Source organism: Pithys albifrons, chromosome 22, assembly GCF_047495875.1.
Source record: "Pithys albifrons albifrons isolate INPA30051 chromosome 22, PitAlb_v1, whole genome shotgun sequence".
Taxonomy (NCBI): domain Eukaryota; kingdom Metazoa; phylum Chordata; class Aves; order Passeriformes; family Thamnophilidae; genus Pithys; species Pithys albifrons.
The window spans coordinates 3,063,933-3,090,263 of record NC_092479.1 but is presented as its reverse complement, the minus strand read 5'-3'; the positions used below and the strand labels follow the sequence as shown (position 1 = coordinate 3,090,263).

The 26,331-nt window shown below is 59.1% G+C and overlaps 3 protein-coding genes across 5 annotated transcripts in view; all 3 read right to left on the bottom strand.

Annotated features, from left to right (window-relative positions):
• Positions 1-422: 422 nt before the first annotated feature.
• TMEM82 (transmembrane protein 82) lies at positions 423-5,394 on the bottom strand. Its single transcript, XM_071575990.1, has 6 exons — positions 5,303-5,394; positions 5,149-5,221; positions 4,822-4,993; positions 3,428-3,836; positions 996-1,183; positions 423-830 (listed from the first exon to the last, which is right to left on the bottom strand). The coding sequence occupies exons 1-6, from the start codon at positions 5,379-5,381 to the stop codon at positions 765-767; spliced, it is 987 nt and encodes a 328-aa protein (XP_071432091.1). The 5' UTR covers positions 5,382-5,394; the 3' UTR covers positions 423-764.
• Positions 5,395-5,753: 359 nt separating this feature from the next.
• On the bottom strand, positions 5,754-8,046 carry SLC25A34 (solute carrier family 25 member 34). Its single transcript, XM_071575991.1, has 5 exons — positions 7,331-8,046; positions 6,752-6,817; positions 6,235-6,387; positions 6,033-6,167; positions 5,754-5,942 (listed from the first exon to the last, which is right to left on the bottom strand). The coding sequence occupies exons 1-5, from the start codon at positions 7,766-7,768 to the stop codon at positions 5,769-5,771; spliced, it is 966 nt and encodes a 321-aa protein (XP_071432092.1). The 5' UTR covers positions 7,769-8,046; the 3' UTR covers positions 5,754-5,768.
• Positions 8,047-9,086: 1,040 nt separating this feature from the next.
• PLEKHM2 (pleckstrin homology and RUN domain containing M2) overlaps positions 9,087-26,331 on the bottom strand; it is a 29,828-nt gene continuing 12,583 nt past the window's right edge. Inside the window, exons 2-21 of one of the 3 annotated variants that reach the window (XM_071575987.1) lie at positions 24,626-24,732; positions 24,390-24,499; positions 23,000-23,099; positions 22,166-22,253; positions 20,886-21,072; positions 19,255-19,383; positions 18,821-18,880; positions 16,223-16,457; positions 14,367-15,101; positions 14,048-14,117; positions 13,876-13,966; positions 13,544-13,608; positions 13,152-13,240; positions 12,293-12,425; positions 12,022-12,212; positions 11,690-11,755; positions 11,065-11,224; positions 10,677-10,856; positions 10,479-10,595; positions 9,087-10,164 (exon numbers count right to left, since the gene is read on the bottom strand). In XM_071575987.1, the coding sequence (XP_071432088.1) occupies positions 10,027-10,164; positions 10,479-10,595; positions 10,677-10,856; positions 11,065-11,224; positions 11,690-11,755; positions 12,022-12,212; positions 12,293-12,425; positions 13,152-13,240; positions 13,544-13,608; positions 13,876-13,966; positions 14,048-14,117; positions 14,367-15,101; positions 16,223-16,457; positions 18,821-18,880; positions 19,255-19,383; positions 20,886-21,072; positions 22,166-22,253; positions 23,000-23,099; positions 24,390-24,499; positions 24,626-24,732 (3,051 nt within the window). In that variant the 3' untranslated portion in view covers positions 9,087-10,026. The remainder of the gene's footprint in view (positions 10,165-10,478; positions 10,596-10,676; positions 10,857-11,064; positions 11,225-11,689; positions 11,756-12,021; positions 12,213-12,292; positions 12,426-13,151; positions 13,241-13,543; positions 13,609-13,875; positions 13,967-14,047; positions 14,118-14,366; positions 15,102-16,222; positions 16,458-18,820; positions 18,881-19,254; positions 19,384-20,885; positions 21,073-22,165; positions 22,254-22,999; positions 23,100-24,389; positions 24,500-24,625; positions 24,733-26,331) is intronic. The other 2 variants (XM_071575988.1, XM_071575989.1) reach the window with 2 other exon arrangements.

The following is a 26,331-nucleotide window of genomic DNA, read 5'->3' as shown; positions in this document are numbered from 1 at the left end:
CAGTGGCCCCCACACTCCGCGCCCCCCGCCCCCCCAAATGCCCCATACTGCTTCTTGTACCCCCAGGATGCCCCACATGCCCCTATACAGCCCCAGGTGCCCCCCATCCCCCCACCCAGCCCCAGGGTGCCCCCAAAGCCCCCAGACCCCCTTCTGCTCCCCCCCTCCTTTGGGATCTATGCCCAGGCAGGCAGAGCTCCCCCTCCCCAAACTGCACCCCACTTTCCCAGGGCCTGTTGCCCCCCGGCACGGCACAGCCATGGTGGGGAAACTGAGGCATGAGGGGCATCCCCCACTCTGTGCCTCAGATTCCCTTTCCAGGTAGGAATTGCACTCCCCACCTCCTTCAAAAAGCTGCACTGGGGCTGTCCCCAAACCCATCTCTGGCAGAACAGGACCCCACCTCGCTCTGCCCATGGATTTTGCTGGAAAAAAACTTTATTTTCCAAGCTTTGTAACCCCCCTGGAGGCCCCTGCGCTGTGACAGTGTGGCCCTGCAGACAGTGGGGACGGGACATCCATCAGCATCCCACAGTCCCGGTGGGACCGAGGGCAAACCCCAGCAGTGCTGCCACCCCCCGGGTCCCCAAAAACCGGGGGCCACAGAGTCTTCCTGCCGAGCTCCTCCATCCCACGGGATGGGGTCGGGCACCTCCCGGGAGCCCTTTTCCCTCGGTCCCCGTGGGGAGGGTTTGGGGGTGCCCACGTTTCGGGGAGTGGGCAAAGCCACCCTGAGTCTGTGCTATGTGGTCACACCCCGCGGCTCATCCCGATGTGTCCCTCGATCCAGATCCCGGTTGGCTCTTCAAGGGAGGCTGCGAGGCGGAATCCTGCGGGACAAAGAAGAGGAGAAGCAGAAAGGCCCCTCCCGGTGGCCTCGGGGCCGCCCCCAGCCCCTCCCGGTGGCCTCGGGGCCGCCCCCAGCCCCTCCCGGTGGCCTCGGGGCCGCCCCCAGCCCCTCCCGGTGGCCTCGGGGAGGTGACCGCCCGTCTCACCTGCCTCCGGCAGGACTGCAGCAGAACCCTGGAGTGGAACAGGCACCAGAGCTCGCCCAGCAGCGACAGGAACACGTGCAGGATGTCACTCCAGCGGCCCACGGTGAGGAGGAGGATGAAGAGGCCACCCATCCGCACCAGGACAGTCCGGAGCACCAGCCCCCCGGCCGCGCTCTGCCGAGCCTCCTCTGCGGGGACACGGCGTTGGGGGACACCGGGGGGGACACTGTGTGCCCCCTGACCCCGCAATGAGGACACTGTGCCCCCCCCGACCCCACAACGGGGACATTGTGTCCCTCCTGACCCCACAACGGGGACACTGTGCCCCCCTGACCCCACAACAGGGACATTGTGTCCCTTCTGACCCCACAACGGGGACACTGTGCCCCCCTGACCCTACAACGGGGACACTGTGCCCCCCCGACCCTACAACGGGGACACTGTGTGCCCCCCCGACCCTACAACGGGGACACTGTGTGCCCCCCCGACCCTACAACGGGGACATTGTGTCCCCCCTGACCCCACCCTTGGGACACTGTGCCCCCTGACCCCACAACGGGGACACTGTGCCCCCCTGACCCTACAACGGGGACACTGTGCCCCCCTGACCCCACACTGGGGACACTGTGCCCCCCCGACCCTACAACGGGGACACTGTGCCCCCCCTGACCCCGCAATGGGGACATGGGGTGTTCCAGGGGGCCTATGAGGGGCTTCACATTTAGCCCCAGGACCCCCTTGTAGCCCCCTATATTCCCTATACACCCCCAGGACACCCCATACCCACCTCATACACCCCCCAGAATGGTCCATATACCCCCTATACAACCCTGGGATGCCCCATCCATGCCCAGGCTGCCCCACACAGCCCCACACTCCCCCATGGACAGGATATCCCATCCTGTGACACCCCCCCCATTCACCCCAAACCAGATAAATGAGATGCCCCATATATCCACCATACACCCCCAGGGTGCCCCATACACCCCCACATCACCCCACATACAGGGTGCCACATCCTCTGACGCCCTCTCTTCACCCCAAATATATGGGATGCCCCATATATGCCCCACACAATCCTGGGATGCCCCATATACCCCCCATATAAACCCTGGTATGACCCATACACCCTCGGAATGTCCCATACACCCCCCATAAACCCCCTAAGATGCTCCAGACACCCCCAAGATGCGCTATATACCCCCCATCCACCCCAGGATGCCCCACATACTCCCCATACACCCTCAGGATGCCCCATATACCCCCCATCCACCCCCAAGATGCCCCATATACCCCCCATACACCACCACGATGCCCCATATACCCCCAAGTGCCCCATGCACTGCCACAATGCCACATAAACCCCTCATACACCCCTAAGATGCCCCATACACCCTCAGGATGCCCCATATACCCCCCATACATCCCTAAGATGCCCCATATACCCCCACACACCCCCGGGATGCCACATATACCCCCCATAAACCCCCAAAATGCACCACAGACCACCATAATGCCCCACGTACCCCCCATCCACCCCCAGGATGCCCCATATACCCCCAATACACCCCCAAGATGCCCCATATACCCCCCATGCATCCCCCCAAGTGCCCCATGCACTGCCACAATGCCACATATACCCCCCATACACCCCTAAGATGCCCCATACACCCTCAGGATGCCCCATACACCCCCTATACATCCCTAAGATGCCCCATATACCCCCACACACCCCCGGGATGCCACATATACCCCCCATACACCCCCAAAATGCCCCATACACCACCACGATGCCCCACATACCCCCCATCCACCCCCAGGATGCCCCATATACCCCCAATACACCCCCAAGATGCCTCATATACCCCCCATACACCACCACGATGCCCCATATACCCCCCATACACCCCCAAGTGCCCCATGCACTGCCACAATGCCACATATACCCCCCATACACCCCTAAGATGCCCCATACACCCTCAGGATGCCCCATACACCCCCTATACATCCCTAAGATGCCCCATATACCCCCACACACCCCCGGGATGCCACATATACCCCCCATACACCCCCAAAATGCCCCACAGACCACCACGATGCCCCACATACCCCCCGTCCACCCCCAGGATGCCCCATATACCCCCAATACACCACCACGATGCCCCATATACCCCCCATACACCCCCCCAAGTGCCCCATGCACTGCCACAATGCCACATATACCCCCCATACACCCCCAAAATGCCCCATAGACCACCACGACGCCCCACATACCCCCCGTCCACCTCCAGGATGCCCCATATACCCCCAATACACCCCCAAGATGCCTCATATTACCCCCCATCCACCCCCAGGATGCCTCATATACCCCCCACCCTGCCCCATATCCAGCCTCCCCCAGGCAGTGCCACCCTCCCCTGCCCCCTGCCCACCCTGCATGTAGACCACCAGCAGGGCGTAGCAGATGGTGAGCGGCGTCCAGAACCGCAAGGCCTCGGCGGCCGAGAGGAAGTCGCGGTTGATGAGCTCGACGGCCGCCAGGTCGGCCACGGCGAAGGCCACGGCGAGGGCGCGGCGCAGCAGCGCCGGGATGCGGTGCCCGGCGGCGAGCAGCAGGATGCAGATCCCGCAGTACTGCCCCTCGCTGTGCAGGTGGTACAGGGCACACACGTGCCGTGCCAGGCGCCGGCACTGCAGCGCCAGCAGCGCCGCCAGCCCCGCCGCCAGCGCCAGGTTGGAGCTGCGGTGAGGAGCCCCCTCCAGCAGGAAAGTGAGGGCGCAGGACATGCCACAGCCCAGGGAGAACTGGCACAGCAGGTAGAGCTGGGTGCTGTGGGTGCCCTGCGGGACAGGATAGAATCACAGAAACATAGAATGGATTGGGTTGGAAAAGACCTCCGAGATCATCAAGTCCAACCCTTGGTCCAACTCCAGTCCCTTTACCAGATCATGGCACTCAGTGCCACGGCCAAGCTCAGCTGAAAAACCTCCAGGGATGGGGAATCCACCCCCTCTCTGGGCAGGACATTCCAATCCCTGAGCACCCTCTCTGCAAAGAATTTCCTCCTGATCTCCAACTTCAATTTCCCCTGGCAGAGCTTGAGCCCATCGTGCCCCCTTGTCCTGTTGCTGAGTGCCTGGGAGAAGAGACCAGGCCCCACCCGGCCAGAACTTCCCTTCATGGCTCCATCAGGCGAAGGGGTGTGTGGAGTCGGGGAGTTGGGAAGGGCGGGAAAGGCTCCAAGACCAGCAAGACCAACCATCCCCCCAGCACTGGTGTTCTCACTGCCCAGCCATGTCCCCAAGTGCCAGACCCACACACCAGCTGAACACCTCCAGGGGTGGGGATGCCACCACCTCCCTGGGCAGCCCCTTCCATGTATCATCCTGGCCACTCTTTCCATGAGGGAATTATCCCAAATATCCCCCCTGTCCCTGCCCTGGCCCAACCTGAGGCCGTGCCCTCTGCTCCTGTCCCTGTGCCCTGGGGCACAGCCCGACCCCCTGTCCCGGCTGCCCCTCCTGGCAGGGATTGCAGAGCCAGAGGGTGCCCCCTGAGCCTCCTTTTGTCCAGCTGAGTCCCCCAGCTCCCTCAGCCCCTCCTGCTGCTCCAGCCCCTTCTCTGGGCACTTCCAGCCCCTCCATGTCCCTGTTTTTGAGGGGCCCAGCCATGCCCAGCACAGGGACAGGCCCTGCCCTGAGCCTGTGCCCACCCTGGGACCACCAGCCTCTTGCCCCAAAAAGTCATGTGCAAAGTGACATAAGGCCCCCCACACACCCCATGCCCTTCCATCCCCTGTGCCTCAGTTTCCCCAGCCCTCCTCACCTTGCCGAGGGAGAGGATGGAGGACACGGCGCGCAGGGAGAACTCCAGCACCACCAGCGCGGCCACGCGGGCGCCCACCAGGGCCAGGATCCCCGTCAGGACCAGCACGTGCAGCGGCTCCAGCAGCGCCCGCTGCGCCCCCAGCGCCTCCTTCTCCGCCTGCCTCTCGGGGCTGCGGGCACAGCAACGGGGGATGCCACCCAGGACGGGGTGATAGCCCCAGGCACATCCCCCCTGTGCCAAGAGCCACCCCCCCAGCAGCAGACCCCAAAATCAGACCCTCAAACCCAACCTCCCCACTGGGTGACACGAAGGGCCGGCACTTACCTCAGGCACTGGATGTAGAGATAAACCTTCAGGAGGCTGCAGAGCACGGAGACGGCACAGGCGCCCACCAGCCCTGCGGGGAGAGGCAGCAGTGGGTCACCGATGTCCCCCGGGCTGTCCCCGAGATGTCGCTGTGCCACCCCCCGGCTCTCACCTTGCAGGAGCGCATCCAGCAGCGCCCAGCCCCAGGACAGCCCGGGCAGTGCCGGCAGCCACGACCCCAGGGAGAACATTTTCGATGGAGAGGAGCCACAGCACGGCCCGGCCCGGCCCCGGCTCCAAGGTCCGCGGGGCGGAGCGTGGGAGTGGCCACCCCGGCTAGTAAATCATTGCTGGGGCAAGCAAGGGCAGCTGGAGCTCAGCCCCTCCGGCCACGGTCCAGCTGCCTGGTGGAGGTGAAAATTAGGGCAAGGAGAGGGATGCAGTGATGGGATGCACATGGGGACCACCAGCAGCCTCAACCCCCCCAGCCCGGCATCACCAAGCTCCTCTCCACCCCGAGGCATCACAGCATTTCAAGTTTTGTCCCCCCGCATTTGCACCACCTCAAAGACCCCGAAACGACGCCAAAAATAGAAAAACCCCTTTATTAACGTCTGTGGTGGCAGTGGGAGCCCATCCTACGGCCCCGGGGGCTGCACCATGTTCCTGAGCTTGTCCCAGAAGAAGAGGCTGAGGACGGTGTGCGGGCCGAGGCGAAAGTAGACGGCGCCGATGCCCTTGTACAAGCCCAGCAGCCCCTCTTTGCTGGAGATTTGCAGGATACAATCCAAAAAACCCCGGTAGAGCTTGCCCTGGGGAGAGAGAAGCCGGCCGTTCATCCCTGCCCGACGCAATCCCGGGAAAGCCGCTCATTCCCGGAGCCGGATCCCGCACGGCCTTACCGTGCCGTCGGCGTCCACCGGCTGGTTGTAGAGGCGGGTGCTGATCACGTCGAAGGGCGTCATGGCCACGGCCACGGCCACGCTGCTCACCATGCCCCCGGCCAGCACGGCCGCCCAGCTGCCCTTCCCGAACCACTGCGGGGAGCGCCGGGTCAGCTGTGCCCGAAAGCCCGCGGGGAGCGCCGGCCCGGGTGCCGCTCACCTGGCGCTCGCACACCCAGTCCTTGGCGGAGGCGAAGGTGGCGAGTTGCACGGCCGAGCCCACGGTGACACGGGGGATGGCGCCCGTCACCCCCCGCCACAGCCCCGCCACCCCGTGCTGTCGGTAGATGCTCCTGAAAGCGCCGGTGATGTTCTGGGCAAGAGAGGAAATCGGGAAAAAACGGGAATGGGGCATCCCGCACGCGGTCACAATTCCCCACCCCGGCCAAATCTCCCACCCCGGCGCCCAAAGCCAAGTTGGTTGTTGGTGACACGAAGCCACCAGGGCTTTGAAGGCACCGCAGGGGGTTTGGATTCGGTGTCCCAGCCCCACGTGCCGTCACACCCCCTCTGTCCTCACTCCGTTATTTATAGCATCGTTACGGGGCCAAGCGGCCAAACAACAGCTTGAAATTCCTGCTGACCAAAATAGCGTGTCCCCGCTGGCTCCCGGAGCGTGCACAGACAAAGTGCCACCAAACCGAGTCCTGGGTGTCCCCCAGCCCAGCCCCACTCACCTCATGGTTGTGCTGGTGGCCCACGGCCATGGCCGACACCGTCTGCGCTTGGAGGTGCGTCTTGACCTTGGGGGGACAATGCCAGGTGACAAAACCCCCTTAAGGCCCCGCTGGGACCAGCTGTGGTTCCCCCATCGCTCCTCAGTAGGTTTTGGAGGGGGGGTTCAGCCCCTCTGACAGATGTAGGGGGGGCACAAATGCGTTGCCAAGTGGCACCTCCAGGTTTTGAACACAGTTTTTTTTAACCTATCCCATCCCAGAGCGAAGGGACCCTGCAAACAGCCAGTACGACCCCAAGAACGGGGGAGACCCCCTAAAAAGGGAGATGAGGAAACACCTTAATGTCTTTTGGGGACTTTTTCTTATGCGGGAGTTCTCTGAGTTTCTGGAGGGAGGATTCGGGGGGAAAGCGGAGGGAGCACAAGCACGGAGCAGCCCCACATTTGGGGGGCAAAGCAAAGCCGAGGGGCAGACGGGATGCACCGCAGCCGGTGTTTATAGGATGCTGCCACCTCCGGGATGCCAAACCTTTTTTTTTGGGGGGCGGGGGTCCCCCACAAGGGGCAGCGCAGCACTCACCAGGTACGCGGGGCTGCCCACGAAGGCTCCCACCGCCCCGGCCACGGCCCCAGCGGCCACGGTGCCGCCGGTGTACCCGGTCCAGCCCGCGTCCTCGGCCAGGGAGTAGCAGTAGAAGCGGAATCCGTTCATGAGCGCCTGGTAGAGCAGCCCCGCCGCCAGCCCCTTCTGCAGCCCGGCCAGCCCGTCGGCTCGGCACACCGCGCCCACCGCCCGCAGCACCCCTCGGTAGGGCCGCGCGTACGTGCCCGGCCGCTGCAGCTCGCCCTGCAGCTGCAGCCGCGTCTTCACCACCTCCAGCGGGTTGGTGAGGAAACAGGCCAGGCAGCCCGCCGTGGCCCCCAGCACCAGGTCGGTGGCCGGGGGCACCCCCGCGCCCGGGGCGCTCGGCGGGTCCTGCGGGGCGGCGGGGCCGGGGGCGGGGGATCCCGCAGCCATCCCCGCACCTGCCCCCGCGCTCCGCCTGCCCGAGAAACCGCAGGGAAAAAAAAACAACCAATCCAACAAACCTTGGAGGGGGAGCGAGCGAGAGAGCGCCGCCTCCTGCAAACCAACCCCCCCTCCGCCCCCTCCCCAAAATCCGGCCCCCAATTTGGAAGGGATGCGAGGCAAAGGTCGCGGTGCGGGTGCGTGTCCTCCCCTCGCCTTTACCCCGCTCGGAACCGCCGCGGCCCCGGCGGCGCGGCCAGCCCGGCCCGGCCTCACGTGATGGAGCGGCCCCGGCGCAAACAGGGAAAAACAGGCTCAAAAAATAGGCGGGATGAAGCTGGGACGGGAGCGGAGGGAGGGCGGGTTGGGGGCACACGCTGCCACCTCCCCGGGGGGCGGCACCCGCAAGGTCGCCGCGGGCGCGGCCGCCGGTCCGGGGGCTCCCGGGGGTCTCCGCAGCCTCTCTGGGGGTCTCCGCAGCCTTTCCCGGGGGTCTCCGCAGCCTTTCCCGGGGGTCTCCGCAGCCTTTCCCGGGGGTCTCCACAGCTTCTCCCGGGGGTCTCCGCAGCCTCTCTGGGGGTCTCCGCAGCCTCTGCCGGGGGTCTCCGTAGCCTCTCCCCGGGGGTCTCCGCAGCCTCTGCCGGGGTTTCCGCAGCTCCCCCGGGGCTGGTCCCGCTCCGGGGCACCCAAACGCGTTGAAATTGGAGCTTCACAGGACAAAAAGCTGCGGGAGGTGTGGGGAGATGGCAGAGTCCCTCCCTCCCCTGCCGTGCAGTCCTATTTTTAGGGCTGCACAGGGACCCCCTGGGACCTGTTTCACCCCACGTCAAAGGCACTTCGGTGGTTGCCGAGGGGTGGGGAGATGTGAACGCCCTTCAAATCCCAAAGTCCTCCCGTCCCAATGCCTGAATCATCCCCAATATCCCCCCCAAATCCCCAACTTCTCCCCACACCAGTGGCTGCCCCATCGCTGATATCGCCCCAACGCTCCCGTTTTGATCCCGAAAGGAGCGGGAGGGTTTCCAGGGAAGGTGGGTGATGCTGGGGCTGACCCCGTGGCTGTTTATTTCTTGTCTAGACTGCGAATATATCCCAGATCTGGGGATAAACAGGGACAGAGCATCCAGACTCCACGTCCTGATGGATAATTCCCAGTTTAAGCTGTGAACGTGCCCCAGCACGGGATTAACAGCACTGGGGTTCAGTGAGGACCTGGGGGTTCACACCCTCCCCTCTCTCCATCCAAATATCCCCTTCTTCCTGCCCCAAGCGATTCCACAGGCTCCAAAGTGACAACGGAGGCAGAACAGCAGCCCCAGGTGCCGCAGGGACAAAGCTGAGTTACCAGTAACTGTTTATTTGGGGAAGGGGAAAAGGAAGCAGATGTATGTACATATACATTCAGTCACATACGTTTCCTCCCAGAAAAAGGCCCCGTGAACCTATATTACATGAGAAGGTCTCTGGATTATTATTATTATATTATTAATATTATTTAAAAGCTGGGGTCATGCCCCAAAGTGCTCGCTGTGGAGCGCAAACAGCGACGGGTCCGCACCGGCCTGGGATGGAGGAACACAGGAGGGGAATGTGCTCGGTGGCAGCCACGTGACAATGTCCTGAGGGACACCTGAAGAACACGGGCCTGGCCTCTTGTCCCCGCCCCTCTCTTGTCCCCGCCCCGGCACACGGGGCTGGATCCAAACCTCAAACCGGCTCGAGCGGTCCTGAAACCACACGAGGATATTTACGGCCAGATTTTTGGCCCCGTTCCTTCTTCCTTAGCCTCAAATCTCCCAGACGGGCCGAGAGTGGTTCTGTGATGTCCAGAGGCCCCGGGTGGGTTCTCAGGAGGAGGAGGCAGCGCAGCGGTGCCGTACTCGGTGATTGTATGAGCAACAAAACATGCACAGTAGCAATTTAGTGTTCCCGACTCGTCCCCTCCATGCCCCGACCCTGTTCTAAAATGAACAAGTCCTCAGTCCTGCTCCCCACCACGACAGGGGGAGGCTCATCCCAGCCCACCCTGCTCCCACCCTCTCCCTCACTACTAGTGGGATACTACTCCGTGAAAGGCAAACTCTTTGCCGTGTGGACGAGGAGGACGGTGCAGGTGGCACAGCAAGTCCCCGGCTCGGGGTCCACGCAGCAGGCACGCCCCGGTGGGCACCGAGTGGTGGCAGGAGGGTTTGGGGTGCCAGTTGGCCAGATCCAGGCCCTGCTTGCCCCCAAGACGGGCGCCTGTGAGCTGTGCTCCCCCGGCAGGGTCAGCACCAGGGGTCCCGCTCGGCCCGCCCGCGGCACAGGCTGTCGCTGCGCTGCCACGCGCTGTCGATCAGGCTCTGCGCGTCCTCACACTTCTTCTTGACAGCGGCGTCCAGGATGGCCTTGTGCAGGAGCTCCACCTGGAACACACATGTGGGGAGTCAGGAGGGGAACAGACAACAGCCACTTCTCCCTCGTGCTGTAAAACCCCCTCAGATCCATGTGGGAAAGTCAGTAGGGCTGCCCCGGGTTCCTCCTTCTCCCCTCACTGGCGCTGGATGCTCATGGCTTGTCTTACCAGGCTCCAAATCCCACATCCTGTGGTTCTACGGACACAGGGAGCTCCGTGGCTCTCCTGCCCTTTGTGGGAACGCTGGGTTTGCCCTGCAGGGACAAATTCACCCTCTGGCCTCCTTCATGGGATGAAGGGTGTGAGGCAGCCCTGCACACTCACCTGGTAGATGTTCCTCCACGCAGCGTTCAGCGCCGACAGGAACCTCTCCAGCTCCGTAGTGCAACTAAAATAGAGCACCCAGGGGGGCAGGAACTCCTTGCTGTCCTGAGCAAACTCCTAAACACCAAGAGAAGGCTGGGTGTCACTGCTGGACCCTTGTTCTGCCCCAGGCCAGCCAGTGTCCCAGCCCAAGCTCACCAGGATACAGTACTCCTTGCCAGCCTCTGTGGAGACGGCGGCGACGTCCGTGAGCTCGGCGGTGCCCAGCGAGCGGAAGAAGCTGGTCTGGCAGTCCTCGTGGCAGGTGAAAGCCTTTTCATCTGTCAGCACGAGGCAGCAGGGAACACAAGGCGTGGGGGCAACACCCTGGGGGATCACCTGTGAGGCGTGGGGAAAGGAGGGGTTAAAATCTGGAATGGTGCAGTCCTGTCTCCATGGGGTGCCCCGTGGGGAAGCCCTTCTGGCTGGGGATGAAGTTGCCTGTTCCATCCCTGCCAGACATTCCTGCTCCCTTTGGGGGCTCTGAAGCAGCTCTGGGCAAACGGGGGGTTGGAACAGCCACGCCTGGGGCCTGTCCCTGGCTCACCCCTTTGGAGACAGCCTGGCAGAAGTACTGCATCCAGTCTGCCATGTCCTCCTCGTTGTCGGCGCTCAGCTCCAGGGAGGGCCTGTCCGTCAGGATCACCTGGAAGGAGTGGGGCCGGTCGGTGGTGTTGGAGCGCCGGCATCCCCCGCACTGCTCGCCGCTGGGAGAGAGGGGAGGGAGGAGATCAGCAGGATGGGACAGCACCAGCCTGGGATCAGTCCCTGCCTGCCCTCCCTGTGCAGCACCTCACCCCTCTTCCCCACAGACACTCGCTTCCCATCGGTGACATCCCCTGGGATTGCTCCGAGGACAGTCTCCAGCTCTGCACAGTGGGGAAGAGCTGGAGCTGAGCATGGTGGGTCTCCCAGAATGGCTCTTGGAGGGGTATGTCACCCTTCAGAGGCCAATTCCCCATCCAAGGGTGGGCTTGGTGTTCAAAAACTAGGAGGAAATTAGGCCATCTCCTGCTAAATGGGCAGCTGGCCCCAGCCAGGAGCAAGCAGGGATTTCTGCAGCATTGGAGCAGGTCATGATCTGTCCCAAAACCCCTCCCTGGACACCCCAAGAAGCTCCTGCCCCCCAGAGCCCCAGGGAGCCTGGGTGCCACATTCCAGCAGCCCCTTACCCCATGTTGATGGACAGCAGAGGGGTGACGTCTGTGCGATCTGGGTACTGGTACAGGATCCCATTGCTGCCATTTGGGAAGATGAGAGAGGAGGTCACCGGAGTCTCAACTCTGGCATCCCCCACCTTCAGTCCCACAGCCACCTCTGCCCTGCCCTCCACCCACACGGCCCTGTGGGGTCATTTCCTGCTGCTGGCCACCCACAGCTGGTGGCTTTCTCCCTCCAGGTGACAAGACAGGTCCTCTCCCCCTCCCATGCAGCAAACTGCTCCCAGACCTTCCCTGCTGAGCCCTGGCTGGTCCCAGCCCTGCCCTGCAGCCCCAGCACCCACCTGAGCACCACAAAGCAGGGCTTCCACTGCTCCTTGCCCAGGTAGGAGGTGCCTGCCTTGTAGTGCAGGACACCATCCTTGGTGACGGCGTTTTCACCAGAGGAGCAGCTGCTGCTGGCGGGTCCCAGCGTCTCATCCATGGGGTCTTCCCAGTGGACGAGGCCGTAGAAACGCACCACCACATCGCAGGCCTGTGAGGAGCAGGAGAAGTCAAGGGGGTCTCCTGTGAGCCTTTGTCACCTGCAGCGATGGCAGCGATACCCAAACTCACCTCACACTTGGACTCCTGCGCCACGAACTTTGCCAGCGCCAGTTTCTCCATGGTGGCATCCGTGAGGATACTGGGGTAGGGGGGCTCCCGGCACCCTTTGATCATGGCTGACTTCAAGGAGACCAGGAAGAACCTGAGAGGAAGGCAGGGATCTCTGACAAGGCCAGGGCAAACAGCCCCTCGTCTCCCTCACATGCTCTGGTGCCCAAGGGGTTCCCCTTCACCATGGGCCTCTGGTCTTCCAGAATCAACCTACAGACCAGAGGTGATGGTGGGTTGCAAAGCCTGAACTCCAGAAAGGACAAGATTCTGTGATTCTGTGACCTGAGCTGGAAGGGACCCAGAGGATAATGAAGTCCAACTCTTATGCAAATAGCCCATACTGGGATAGAACCTGCAACCTTGGCATTATCAGCACCGTGCTCTCACCAGCTGAGCTAATCTCAGGGTCATGGGTGAGACTGGGAGGTGGACACATCCCAAAATAGAACCCAGTATGACCACCAGGTCACCTCCCTGAGCTGACAACACAGACCTGGGGATGTGCCTTGGAGTTCAAGAGCTCGTCCCTGCTCATCCCAAGTGACACAAGAGACATGTTGGTCTGCATTGCCCAGACCCCTGAGCCTCAGCCTGAGGGACAGGGTGACTGCTGTGGTTATCCAGGGGAGACCTTTGGGTGTATCCATGCCTGAGGCAATTCCAGCTGCCTGCAGGGTTCAGCCAGTGGCATCAAACCAACCCCCAAGCCCCAGCTGGTGGCAGGACTTTGTCATGCAGGGCTGTCACTGGAGGGTCCCCCATTCCCGAGGTGTGGTCAGAGGTTCCGTGCCCGGCTCCCTGCCCGCTCTGCGCTTACTCGGTGAGAGCCACGTCGGCGGTGTCCAGCAGGAACTGCTTCCTCCGGTTGGTGCACACCAGAGTCACCGTCTGCTGGTCCAGCCCAACCTGTGCCACACAGGGACGGTCAGGGAAGCCGGGCATGGGATGAGGGGCAATGGGGCAGGGCTGAACCCGGCTCCTTGCCCTGGGGACAGGGTCGGTGGTCACTCTGCTGCCCGTGTGAAAATACGAACAAGGTGGGCACCCTCAGAGGTGGCACTGGAGGGGGAATTGCTTCCAGCTCTCCCAGGCTCAAAGACTTACTGGCCAAAACACTCCCCATGGACACAGAACCACCCCACCCACCCTGATGGTCCTGGCACTCTTGCCTTCAGACAGGCAAGGACTGACCCACTGGGCTGTGCTCACCGAAATGTAATCCAGCTCGTTGTAGGACACGGCCTCCTCCACCAAGTATGGCTTCTCCGCTGCCCCTGGCACAGACACAGAGAGCCACGTGAAGGGGGGCAAAGGACCCCCCTGGCAGCAGCAGCAACAGCAGCGATGGACCTGCAAACCGAGCCATGTGCCAGGCAGTACAGAGCCACGGGACACTGTCCTGGGCTCCTCGGGGGACCACCCAACCTGAGCTCCCTGCTGGGACACGAGGGGACTGGCAGTTAAGGCAGGGAGCTGGGGAGCCCTGATCCATGGACAGGCCTCCCTCCCTGCTGAGCCCAGGGGCTGTTGGGATGGGATACCTTTCCGGATCAGGTACACATAGCAATCCGTCAGCAGGACGTAGATCAGCTGCAGGTTCCCCTCCATGTGCCCAGTGCTCATCCGGATCATCTGCACAGAGACAGAAGAGCTCTCAGCTCTGGGCTGATGCAGGCACAGAGCTGGTCCTGGGATTGATGGCAACCACCTTACCCTGAATAACTGCTCCTCGTTCTCCCGAAACACATGGATCATCAGCAGGAGGAGATGGTTGTTATCCACCCTGTGGAGAGACAGAGGGTGGACATGGATATAGGGCTGAGTCTAGAAACCCCCTTCCTTATTGAATGTCTCCATGATTTGGGCACTTGTTAGCCTCCCTCAGACCATCTCCTCCTGACCCCTTGTGCCTCCTCTTCATCCTGGAAAAGGATGGGCTTCACTCCCAAACCGAGGACAAAGGGAAAAGCATCAACTTGAGCTCAAGGATTGTTTGGAAGATGCTCTCCCTGCTGACCAAACGCATCCTCACCTGAACTCAGAGGGATGGGTCAGCTCTGAGGGGCTGCCCTGCCCTTCCTCCACCCCAGAGTCCTCAGCACTGCTCAGGGAAGGGCTGGGCTGCTCCTTCTTGGGCTCACAGAGAGCCTGTGGGTTGGTGGTTTCTGTCTGGCCAGTCTGGGCTTCGTCACTCGCCCCTCCAGACTCCTCTACTGTCCCAACTGCTTCTCCTTCTCTGCTTTCTTCTTCTTCAGGAGCCTCAGGGCTACCAGAAACATGTGGCGGTTGGCCAGGCCCTGGAGGGTCATGGTGGCCACCACCTGGTGCAGCAGCGTTTGGACTCTCGACGGTAAATCGGTAGAAGTCCATGGGGGCTGAAATCCCCTCGCTACAGTCGCCAGAGGACGATCCCTCCGGGGTCTCCCCTGGCGTGCCGGTCCGAAAGGGCTGCCCGGGGGGTTCCAGGGGGCCACTCCAGCCCCCGGGGTCCAGCTGCCCATTGAGCCTGTCCATGACCTTGCTCAGGGGCTGCCCCAGGCTCTCCATGGACGTGTCCTTCATCTCGGGGATGCGCAGGGCCAGCTGGCCGAGGCCCGGGCGCTGCCCCCCGTCCTCCGGGGCTGCGGCACCCTCGTCCCGGGGCGGCTCCTCCCGGTCACTGAGCCCGTTGATGCCACTGTCCCCACTGGCCTCGGGGCCTGGGCTGTTCACCACCTCCTCAGCCTTCACCTTCTTCTTCTTGCCCGTTTTCTTCTTCTTGGCCAACCTGTGAGAGACAGAATGTCACTCCCCTGTGCCTGCTTAGCCTCTGTGACACACAGAGGGGTCCCACCCTCTCCCAGCAACATTCCTTTGCCATTTTCCCTACTGCAGGGAAAACCCTTCTGCTCCCATTGCTCCATGTGCAGCCACACAGAGCCCCCTCCTCCATGCCAGGTGTCACGAGACACAAGGTATGGACACTTTTTCCTACTTATCCCAGAAAGAAGAGGCATCACTGCTGGATGCAGCACCTTTGGCTGCAAAGGGATCACAAATGGATGAGGAGCTAAGGTGATGTGAGAGAAATTCCTGGCTGGGAGCAAGCAGCTGGGAAGGGAGGAGGATTCTAGAGGTGGGAATGCCGTGTCCCCACCTGCCAGAAGAGGGAGATGCAGGCTGGAGTCTGCTCTAGACAGCAGCGCACTGGGATGTGCTGTGGGAGTGCTCTGGGGCCCCTGGCACCCAAACTGCTGCCAGGTCACCCCGAGTGTGGTGCTCCACCCCCTTCCCCGTGTCTGCCGTGTGGGATGCCACGTAACGCAGCTCCTCTGCTCCTCCAGGAAAAACTGGGCACAAGAACAAAGCCCAGGCCTGCTGGGCAGGTTTTGGGGTGTCCCCATCGCTGGGTGTGAGCAGACAGAGCCTCGAGGTCTTTGTCTGGGTCCAGGGCTCTGAGGGATCCCTGGGGATTCTCTGCAGGAGTCAAATGCCAGCCAGGAGCCCTGTGGAGGCATCTCCCACGACAGGTTTAGCAACATCTCACTGACAAACAGGAGGACAGGATGAGAGGGAAGATCAGAGGTCTCTTCCAACCCAGTTCATTCCATGATTCCACGATCAGAGACCCAGATCTGCAGCAAACCCTCCACCAGCTGGAGAGAGCTCCAAGTAAAAAGTCATGGAAAGTCAGGGAAAGGTGTGGATGGGGATTCAATCCAAGGGATCCAAGACCAGCCCAGACCTATGGGATGAACTCTGACACCTACAGAGCAGCTGTTGGGGTCTGGAGTATAAACCTCCTTTCTCATGGCTGCATCAAGGCACAGACATCTCTCCACTGGGTACAAGGGGTGGCACATCCCCAGCACCTGCCACCCCTGTCCAGGCCAGCAGCTTTGGCCCTACCTGATGACCTCCAGCTCGGTGCAGCTCTCGGACTGGTCCGTGCCCTCGGGGGTGGCCTCTGCCTTGTCCCGGCACGCCGCGTGCACCGGCGTGGTGTCGGCAGAGGATGCCACCTCAGCTTTGTCCTCGTTGAAGGGGTTGTGGCGCTGAGTGGGGCTCCTCACCGCGGCCCTGCCACCGTTGTTGTCCGAGGCGGTGGAGCGCGGGCAGCTGAGCGTGTCCGTCAGGTCTCCGTCTGCAGGGACAAGGTGGGAAGGGCGGATCAGCTCAGGCTCCTGGATGAAGGCAGAGGAGGCCAAGCTGCGTGATGGGGGTCGGGGCACTACGTGGCCACTGCACTGCCCTCAGTGCCAGCCTGGAGGGACATGGAGGCCAGAGCGAGACCTGGCATCGCCCTGCGGTTTAGGGAGTGCTGGAAACAGCTCGGGCACCCGGAGCCAGCAGCAGGATTAGGGAGTAGAGGTGGTGTCTGTGGGGAGGAGTCTGAGGGGCCTGGGGGCCATGGTGCTCTGGGGGCCATGGTGCTTTTCAGCTGCTGCTGCTCCCTCCCTGCCATGGAAGGTGCTGGAAGGGCAGACAGAGAGCCAGCCATGGAGCAGCGATCCTTATGGAGCTGGATGGTCTCCTCTGCTCACACAGGACACACGTGGGGGGCTGGAAGACTGGAGGGGCACACAGCATTCCCGGGGGTCCGAGGGCAGCAGGCAGCACAGACAGGGGGAGCACAAACAGCTTGGCCCATGTTAGTCTTCAGAGGGAAAAGGAGCAGCAGGGAAGGGCTGCAGGAGTCATGCTCAGTTACCCACCCAAAATCACGTTAAAGGAAGGTTATCCATGCCCTCCTCTTCTCCAGCACCCTGCCTGGTCGAGTGGAAGGTGTCCCTGACCACGGCAAGGGATGGGAATGAGATCACCTTTAAGGTCCCTTCCAACCCAAACCATTCCATGACTCTGATTCAATCAGCTTGGGAAGGGAACCACAGCCCTACACTTTGGGGGTGTAGGATCTGAGGAGGAAAATGAAACCTCTGCTAAACTCTGATCCAGGCAGTTGGTGAGGGATGATTCCAAAATGCCACTTTGTTCCCAATCAAACACCTGTCCTGGAGTGTGGGGGGTGTGGGCTCTACCAGGGAAGTTTTTAATGTTTGCATGAAAGGGAAATTCATGGAATCACTTAGGTTGGAAAAGACCTCTAAGATCATCAAGTCCAACCATTAATAAAATAAAATGTATTTCAGCCCTGGGCTTCCAGCCTGCACCATCAATCCAGCATCACTTCTTTGGCCTAAATCCTGCTGGTTTTGTTAAGATAGAATAATCTTCATCCAAAATACAGAATTTCACCCCAAAATGCATTTGCTGAAAACAAGGAATCACCCAAACCTTCCCAACCTCTGCTCTGTGCCCACAGCAAGGGATCCACCAGTGAGGTGACCTGGTGGGGGCTCCAGTGACAATTCCCCTGTGGCTGAGGAAACTCAGCCCAGAGCAGGGGTGGATTCCACTCTGCTACACAGGAGATGTGAGGGCTCAAATCCAGAGGGATCTGCCCCAGCACCCCTTGGCCTCTTCCAGCCTCCACCCAACACCCACTGTGGAGCTGGGCTTGGAAATGAGTTTGTACCTTCAGGGACAGGTCAAACCATGTCTGTGACATCCCTGGGGGCAAGAACGAAGGTGAGAGGGAGAGTGTTAGAGCCCAGGAACAATCCACAGGGAATTCAGGCAGATTTCCCCAAATATTCAGGTGGTACAAGGCAATTCAGAGCCAAAGCTCCATCCAGCTTGGAGCTGCAAGGGATGGAGTGTGGGTGTTTCCTCTGGGGGAAAAGAGGGTCCTGCTCCTGTGGCATGGAGAGGATTCTCACAGGGGCTGCATGTGGAGGAAGGAGAACAAATTCCTCTACACTGGGCACATGCTCTTGGCCACAAAGGCCAGACATAGCTGACAGGTTGGTTTTAAAAGTGGTAAAATAAATAAAAATAACCAGTGTAGTGACCCAAACTGAGCATGGCCACGTGCTGGATGTTGTGGCTTCACAGGAAATGTTTTGGCACAGGGTCCAGGGAAAACAAAACCTCCCGAATTAATCCCTGCAGAAGGCCTACAATTAAAGGCAGCAGAATGAATTAATCTGTTTTCCAGGGCTTTCAGGAAATCATTGATGGTGGATCAGTGTTTTTGGTCAGCACCCTGCTATGTAACCCCAAAGAGGACATCCATGGAGTGAGGGCAGATGGCACATCCCACAGTTTGGAAGGACACTGGTCCCTGCTGCCAACTCCACAGTGGGGATAATTTTCTAGCCTTTTATTTGTAATTGGACAGGGAACCATTGTTGGATGCAGGAAAACATCCCTCAGCTCTGGGAAATATGGGCAGGTGAGCTGGGAAAGCTTTGCATGTGGCCTCACAGGTGAGACACACAACCTCCCACCCTGGGGGATTTTTCCACTCCTTTCTGCCTGCAGAGAATTCCATCAAGATGGGGCAGTTGGTTATTAAAGAAATGAGTGGGGGAACATGCAGCAAAGCTCAGGTGGCAGCAATGCAGAGAGAAAACCAAAATGCTGTAAGAGATGAGTGTGTCCCACCTTCCCAGTCTCTGCTGGGCATGGTCTGCATTGCTGGAAAGACATCTCCAAAATCATAATCTACAAAAACGAGGGATAAAACTCAGGATTAGAAAAACAAGTAGTGGGGAGGGAAGGGGGGAGAGGGGAGAGTGTGAAGGGGGTTTGGGGAGGGAGATGGGAATGGGGAGAAACAAAACAATCATCCACTGGTAACTGAAATGCATGAGAAAATTGTCAGGGAACGTGGATGTGACTGGAAACAGCTGCACCAATGGGTGCTCCTGCTGGATGGTTGTGTTATGGGAGCTACAGCAGGACCAGGGAAGGATGAAAGCCCCATTATTCCAGCTGCTGGGAAGCTAAACCAGAAAAACAATGTCATCCAGGGCTTGGTCTTCTCTGGGAAGCAGTTTAATCACTCTGTGCCTCAGTTTCCCCCACTTCACACTTACCTCCCACAGATACTGGGATGTTTGACTCATGAATGTTTGCAAAGCCAGAGCTCTGATTAAAGGGAAAAACTTGGCCTCTGATCCTAAAATCCCCAGCTCCACCTACACTCTTAGGATAGAGGGATGCTCCTGTTGAAATGACGAGCAGGGAAACAGTTATTGGAGTTAAATTGCTCCACACCTGAGGAGCAACAGCAGTTCCTGCCCTCCTGGGTCCTGGCCCAAGATTCCCACATCAGCAGCAAACTCCTCTGTGCAAGGAGAAACTGAGACACAGATCACAGCCTGAGATGATGCCAACCCCAAATGTAGCTCCAAAATCTCCTGAATCTCTACTCTGACTTTATTATTTCTAGGCTGCTCGTGCTGTCTCCACCTTACCTGCAAGGCTGGAGATTTGTGATAAGCAAGTCCCCAAAATCAAACCCTTTCATGAATGCAGAGGGGGATGAGCCCAAACCAATGCTGTGCTCCCAAGTCCTTTGCTAAAACAACTCTAATGCCCATCCCAGGCTGCTCCTTCCCATCATCTTTAGTATCTGTATGTTCTGTCTTGCACACAAAAGGCAACTGGTGCCCCTTGTCCTGAGGGAACCCACCTATGTGTGGGCTCAATCCTGAACTCACTGCATCCAACCAACAGTTCAGTCCATTCCAATTCTATTCTAGAATGCCTTTTGCTCAAACTGACATGAAAAATGAGACAAGGCCACTGCATTTTGGGTTAGGAAGAGCAGCAGCAGAGCTGCTCCTTCATGTCAACACGTGGGTGTGGGCAATGGGCTCCCAGTGGGTTAAAGGGGCAGACACGAGGTGTGTGTTCATCAGGAACAACTCCCAGCAGGGAGAAGGGGGTGAGCAGGACAACTTATCAGGCTGCTCAAGATGCATAAATAGGAAAAAGCAGCACCTCTGACACCACTGGCTGCCTCTTTCCCAGAGTGCAGACATGGACAAGCCTCTGGAAACTATTCCCCACCACCTCCAGCCCTGGTGGGTCTCCAGACTGGGAAACAAGCAGTGAAAAGCCTTCCTGTGCAGTCCTGTGTCCCTGCTCTGACCTGGGAGCCACACTGAGACACAGGCATGGCCTTCACTCCATGAGGAAATTCCTCCAGTTCTTGCTAAAACAACCCCCCAGGGTGGGAACGTGGCCTGGGAGACTGGCAAGGAAAGTCCTTCTCTCCCAGTCTGAGGCAAAGGGGCTGTTACCTTTGAATAATCCCAGAATGGTTTGGGTTGGGAGGGACCTTAAAGTTCACCTCATTCCACAAGGCAGGGACACCTCCCACTATCCCAGGTTGCTCCAAGCCCTGTCCAACCTGGCCTTGGACACTCCCAGGGATGGGGGAGCCACAACTTCTCTGGGCAATTCATGCCAGGGCATCCCCACCCTCACAGCCAAGAATTTCTTCCCGATATCCCATCTAAATTTTCTCTTTTAGTTTAAAACTCTTTCAGTTTGAAACAGTTCCCCCTTGCCCTATCTCCCCACGGTTTAAGGCAGGAGGACTCCCAGCCTGGCTGCTGGGGCTCCCACTTTGGTCTCTCCCAGCCCATCACTTGCCACCTCACCCCAGGGGCCTGTGGAGGACTCAGCCCTGCCTGCACCACCCCCAGCAGCCACTGACCCTCGCTGGAGGGGGCGATGGCACTGTCGTCCCACTCCAGGTTGGTGGAGGTGACGGAGTTGAAGGAGTTGAGGGAGAGGCTGTCGGAGCCGTGCACGGAGCTGGGCAGCCGCTCCTCGAAGTCCAGCAGGTGCTGGGGCTTGTAGTAATCTGGCATGTAGGGGGCCAGATCCAGGTATGGAGCATCCTGCAGGGAGGAGAGAGCGGGGTCAGGGTCACTGTCACTGTCACTAGCACAGCTGGGGTGTCAGTGCCACCCCATCCCCTGGGACTGTCCCTTCACTGCCCATTTCAGAGGAAACCCAGCAGCTCTGCTGTGACACTGAGGGTAATCCAGTGGGTTTGTGTTTCCTGGAGGGACACCAGAGTCTTCTGCCACAGCTCAGCTACTTCATCCCCACCAACCTGCCCCACAGCTGCCTCGTTCCTCTTCTGAACAGTGCAGAGGGATAAATGAGCAACAGGAGTAAATTCCATTGCTGGATGCCCAAGGACCTAAAAGTCTTCCCTAAAAGCATCAGCATCACATTTTCAGCTCAAGGCCAACAAGAAGCTCCACCCTGGATCAAGTGATGGGACCTGTCCCACCCAGAACTCTCCCTGCTCCACATTCCCACTCTCCCAGAGCTGAGAACAGATCAAACACTCACCAGGTCCAACCTGGACTCCCCCAGCTCCCCATTCCCACTCTCCCATTGCTGAGAGAATAAATCAAACACTCACCAGATGCACCCTGGACCAAGTGGTGGGACCTGTCCCACCCAGAACTCCCCCTGCTCCACATTCCCACTCCCAGAGCTGAGAACAGATCAAACACTCACCAGGTCTACCCTGGATTGTCCCTGCTCTTTTCCCACTCTCCCAGAGCTGAGGGAACAGACCACACGCTCACCAGGTCCACCCTGAACTTCCCCTGCTCCACATTCCCACTCTCCCAGAGACAGGAGAACAAATCAAACACTCTCCAGATGCACCCTGGACCAAGTGGTGGCACCTGTCACACCCTGGATTTCTCCTACTCCACATTCCCACTCTCCCAGGGCTGAGAACAGACCAAACACTTCCCAGGTCCACAGTGGACTTCCCCTGCTCCACATTCCCACTCTCCCAGGGCTCAGAACAAACCAAACACTTCCCAGGTCCACAGTGGACTTCCCCTGCTCCACATTCCCACTCTCCCAGGGCTCAGAACAAACCAAACACTCCCCAGGTCCACCCTGGACTTGCCCTGCTCCACATTCCCACCCTCCCAGAGCCAAGAGAACAGCTCCAACACTCACCAGGTCCAGGTCAAAGCGGATGAACTCCAGCCCAGACACCAGAGTCAAGAACAAGGTCAGATGATCGTGGCTGCAGACCAGGGCGTTCCTGCAGTGGGGGCAACACAAAAGAGCCTCACACATGTGAGAAGGAGCAGAAGCAGCTAAAAGGGCCCTTCTGTTTCCTCACTGGTGTGTCTCTGAGCTGCTCTGAACAGCCCTGGAGCTCAGGCAGACACTGTGTGCTGTCCTCCAGCACAGCTACAGCCACATTTCCAGGTGTCCCCCAGAGCTGGGGCCCTGGGGGAGGGCTCAGCAGCTCCTTGGAAACCATGGAAGATAGAAAGGGGACAGCAGAGTAAAAGCAGGAACTAGGAAAGATGCTTGCAGGGCCTCTTATCTATATAAGAAGACAGTGTGTCCAAATCTGGGACCTTTAAATTAATCATGTAAATCACAGAATCACAGAATGGATTGGGTTGGAAAAGACCTCTGAGATCATCAAGTCCAACCCTTGGGCCAACTCCAGTCCCTTTACCAGATCATGGCACTCAGTGCCACGGCCAAGCTCAGCTGAAAAACCTCCAGGGATGGGGAATCCACCCCCTCTCTGGGCAGCCCATTCCAATCCCTGAGCACTCTCTCTGCAAAGAAATTTTTCTGATCTCCAGCTTCAATTTCCCCTGGCAGAGCTTGAGCCCCCCTTGTCCTATTGCTGAGTGCCTGGGAGAGTCACACAAAGGGAAAAAAAATCAGACCCTGATCAACTCCTTGTTCCCCACTGGCAAATTTGGGCTGGCTTCTGACAAGAAGAGATGCCAACCTGTGCCCAAGCAGAAGGGCTGGGATACTCACTTGACATAGTACTTGTGCAGCAGGCTGAGGTTCTCCTGGAACAGCCTCAAGTAGCTCTCCAAGGAATTTTCATTGAGGGCGAGGTACAGCCAGGCCCGGCCTGAGGACAGAGCAGCAGAGAGAGTTACCTGTGGGGAAACACCTGAGAGGTGAAACAAGCCTAGAAATAACCACAAATCACTTAAAACACCTCAGATTGTGCATTTGTATCATTTAAGGGGAGCAACTGACAGTGGGGGGAAAATTCCGGTGAGAGATTCGTGATTTGGAGTGGGAAGGGGAGGAAGGGACTGGCTGAGAAGCAGCCACACAACTGTGTCTCTCTAGTGAGGTGGGAGCCCTGCTGGAAATGCCAGGACAGCAGAGGTGGAGGGAGAATCGCTCTCAATCAGCCCAGGTGTGATTTGACACCAGTTCTGGTGCAGAGAGAGGTGATAGTGGAGCCTGTGCTCATCTCCATTCTCACCAGTACAGGGCCTGGGACATGGTGGCTGTTGGGATAATCTGGCAGAGAGATCTGGGCACTGTCCTGTGTCAGAAGTGGCCTCAGTGATCCCAAACATCCACTATGGACAGCTCACAGCAGGGAAAAAGCAGGATCGTGCAGACAACGGCTACAGTGAGACACTGTGGGGTGACAGGGGATGTTCCCATCTGCCAGGAACCTTCCCAAGGGCATGGCCCCACAGAGCTCCCATCTGCCAGGAACCTTCCCAAGGGCATGGCCCTGCAGGACTCCCATCTGCCAGGAACCCTTTCTGAGTGTATGGCCCCAAAGATCTCCCATTTCCCAGGGACCCTTCCTGAGGGCATGGCCTTGCAGGACTCCCATCTGCCAGGACCCTTCCCATGGGCACAGCCCTGAAGGACTCCCATCTGCCAGGAACCTTCCCATGGACACGGCCCCACACAGCTCCCATTTCCCAGGGACCCTTCCTGAGGGCACAGCCCCACACAGCTCCCATCTGCCAGGAACCCTTCCTGAGGGCACAGCCCCTTGGGTTTCAGGGCAGCAGAAGCCTCAGCACCCAGTCCCAAGGTACAGAGACATTATTTCTAGAGACCTCCTGTGGCTATGGCAGGACTCCCACCTCCTTGGACAGGCTGCCCATGGAAGTGGTGGAATCACCATCCCTGAGAGCATTCCAAAAACATGTGGATGTGGCAGCTGGGGCCATGGTTTAGTGGTGGATCTGGCAGTGCTGGACTCAGTGTTGGACAATGTTGGACTCAATGACCACAGAGGTCCTTTCCAGCTTCAATGATTCTGTGATTCCTTGGCCTGAGCCAAGTGACCCGGGCCATGCTGGCTCCCTCAGTGCACTGGCAGCCCCTCAGTACAGCCTGCCTGGCCCTCCCCAGGTGCCCCCAGAGCCAGGTGTGCACTCACTGCGTCCCAGGTTGGTGGCCACGTGCTGGAGCACCTCGATCTGCTTGACGGCCTCGCGGCGCGTGAAGTGAACGACCAGCACCCAGTACCCCGAGGAGAGATCCTGCAGGCTGCAAGCACACAAAGCCCACGGGAGAATGAGGCCAAAGCTTTGTTACCTCCACCCAACTCTTGCCAGGGTGGTGTCTCCATGCTGAGGCTCCAAAAGCAGCACCCAGGGTGGGCTCCAGGCTCACCCGTAGAGCAGAGCATGGTCCAGGTGTTCGCAGAGCCGCTGCAGGACCTTGTCGTGGTTCCTGATGGCTGGGGTCTCGTCCTCACAGGCAGCAAAGTAGCTCTGCAGCTGCAAAGAGAAGAGATGGGATGGCTGGACTGCCCTCCTGCAGCCCCCGAGGGGGAGGTGGAGATGCCAAAATGCTCATAAGCAGCATTAAATGGCTTTTGGAAATCTCTCAGCTTGCTAAACCACGATGCAGGTCACTCACAGGGTGTAGCTGTTGGTCTCAAGAGTCCCCTAAAGGCAGGAACTCCAGGGAGAACCTCTCCCAGTCTCACCCACACCTCAGACAGCCCAGCAGTGTGGTGGTGGCTGCACAACCGACTTCCCTGTTTCCTGAGCAGCCTCTTCCCTTTTCCCTCACAGCCAACACCACAGTTGGGTCTGGTGGTTCCTCTACAGCCACTGCAAAGCAGTTCAGAACAGAAATAACCCCCAGCTCTGCTCTGTTTATGGCTCTGCCATGGACAAGGCCCCTCCTTGGCCACAGGGTCTTGCCATGGAAACCCTGGTTGGGGAGAGATGTTGCTTCCAGCTACAAAAGGTGCTCCAAGTCCAGGAGGCTCATTCCCGCTGCACGATCAGTCTGTGCCAGGTCTGTGTGAAATCTCAGCAGAATTTCGGTATCCTGGGCACAGACAGAGGTCTGAGTGTTACAGGCAGCTTGAGTGCCCACCACAGTGCTGGGCATCCATGCCAGGCAGCAAGGAGCTGCCCCAGCTTTCACACACAGGCTGGTGTGGATCACCTGGCCACAGCAGCAGGGATGGAGGCACCTGCAGATGGAATCTGGATTCTGCAGATGGAATTTGGATTCTGCACATGGATTCCTTAAATCCCAAATTGTTTCCCTCTGCTGGGTGAGGCTACATCACAGAATCCCAGAATGGTTTGGGTTGTTAATAGTTAAAGCCCATCCAGTCCCACCCCTACCATGGGCAGGGACACCTCCCACTGTCCCAGGTTGCTCCAAGCCCTGTCCAACCTGGCCTGGGACATTCCCAGGGATGGGGCAGCCACGTCCCTACAATGTGCTGCTTTCTCAAAACCCAGGCCCGTTTGCCTCACCCTGAGTTAACCCCTGAACTCAGCCCTGGCCCTCAGGGGCTCAGCACAGCATAAATTGCTTTTTTGCTTCTGCAAAGCCTGCCAGAAATCCTAGAAATCCCCTTGCACCCAAATCCTACATCCATTCCCAGCTGACCCACAGGCCTCCTGCTGCCCCTGCAGCTTAGGGATCTATTTAGGTCCTGTCTCACACATACTTGGCATCCAGGCAGGGAGATTACTTGCCCAGGATGTAATCCCAGTGGGATATGCCAAGGGTGTTTGCTGGCAACAAGCAGGAGCAGCTCAGCAGAGCCACAACAGTATTATAGACAATATATATGTTATTTTAGTGACCTGATGTGTCTTTGTCAAACCTCATTAATCAGGTGATAGATTTAAAAAATCCAAAACTTGCTGGTTTTGTGCTTGCCAAGTCCAGCCTGTCCCCAGACAATGGTTTCTCCTCCTACATTACTATCAGGGAAGCTCCTTTAGTAAAATCATCCAGTCTAAATGTGAAGTTATCAAAGGGTCAGAAAACATCTCATGGTCCCTGGGAACTGATCCTGGTATAACAGGTTTAAAAATATGAATATATTGAGCTCCAACATCCTC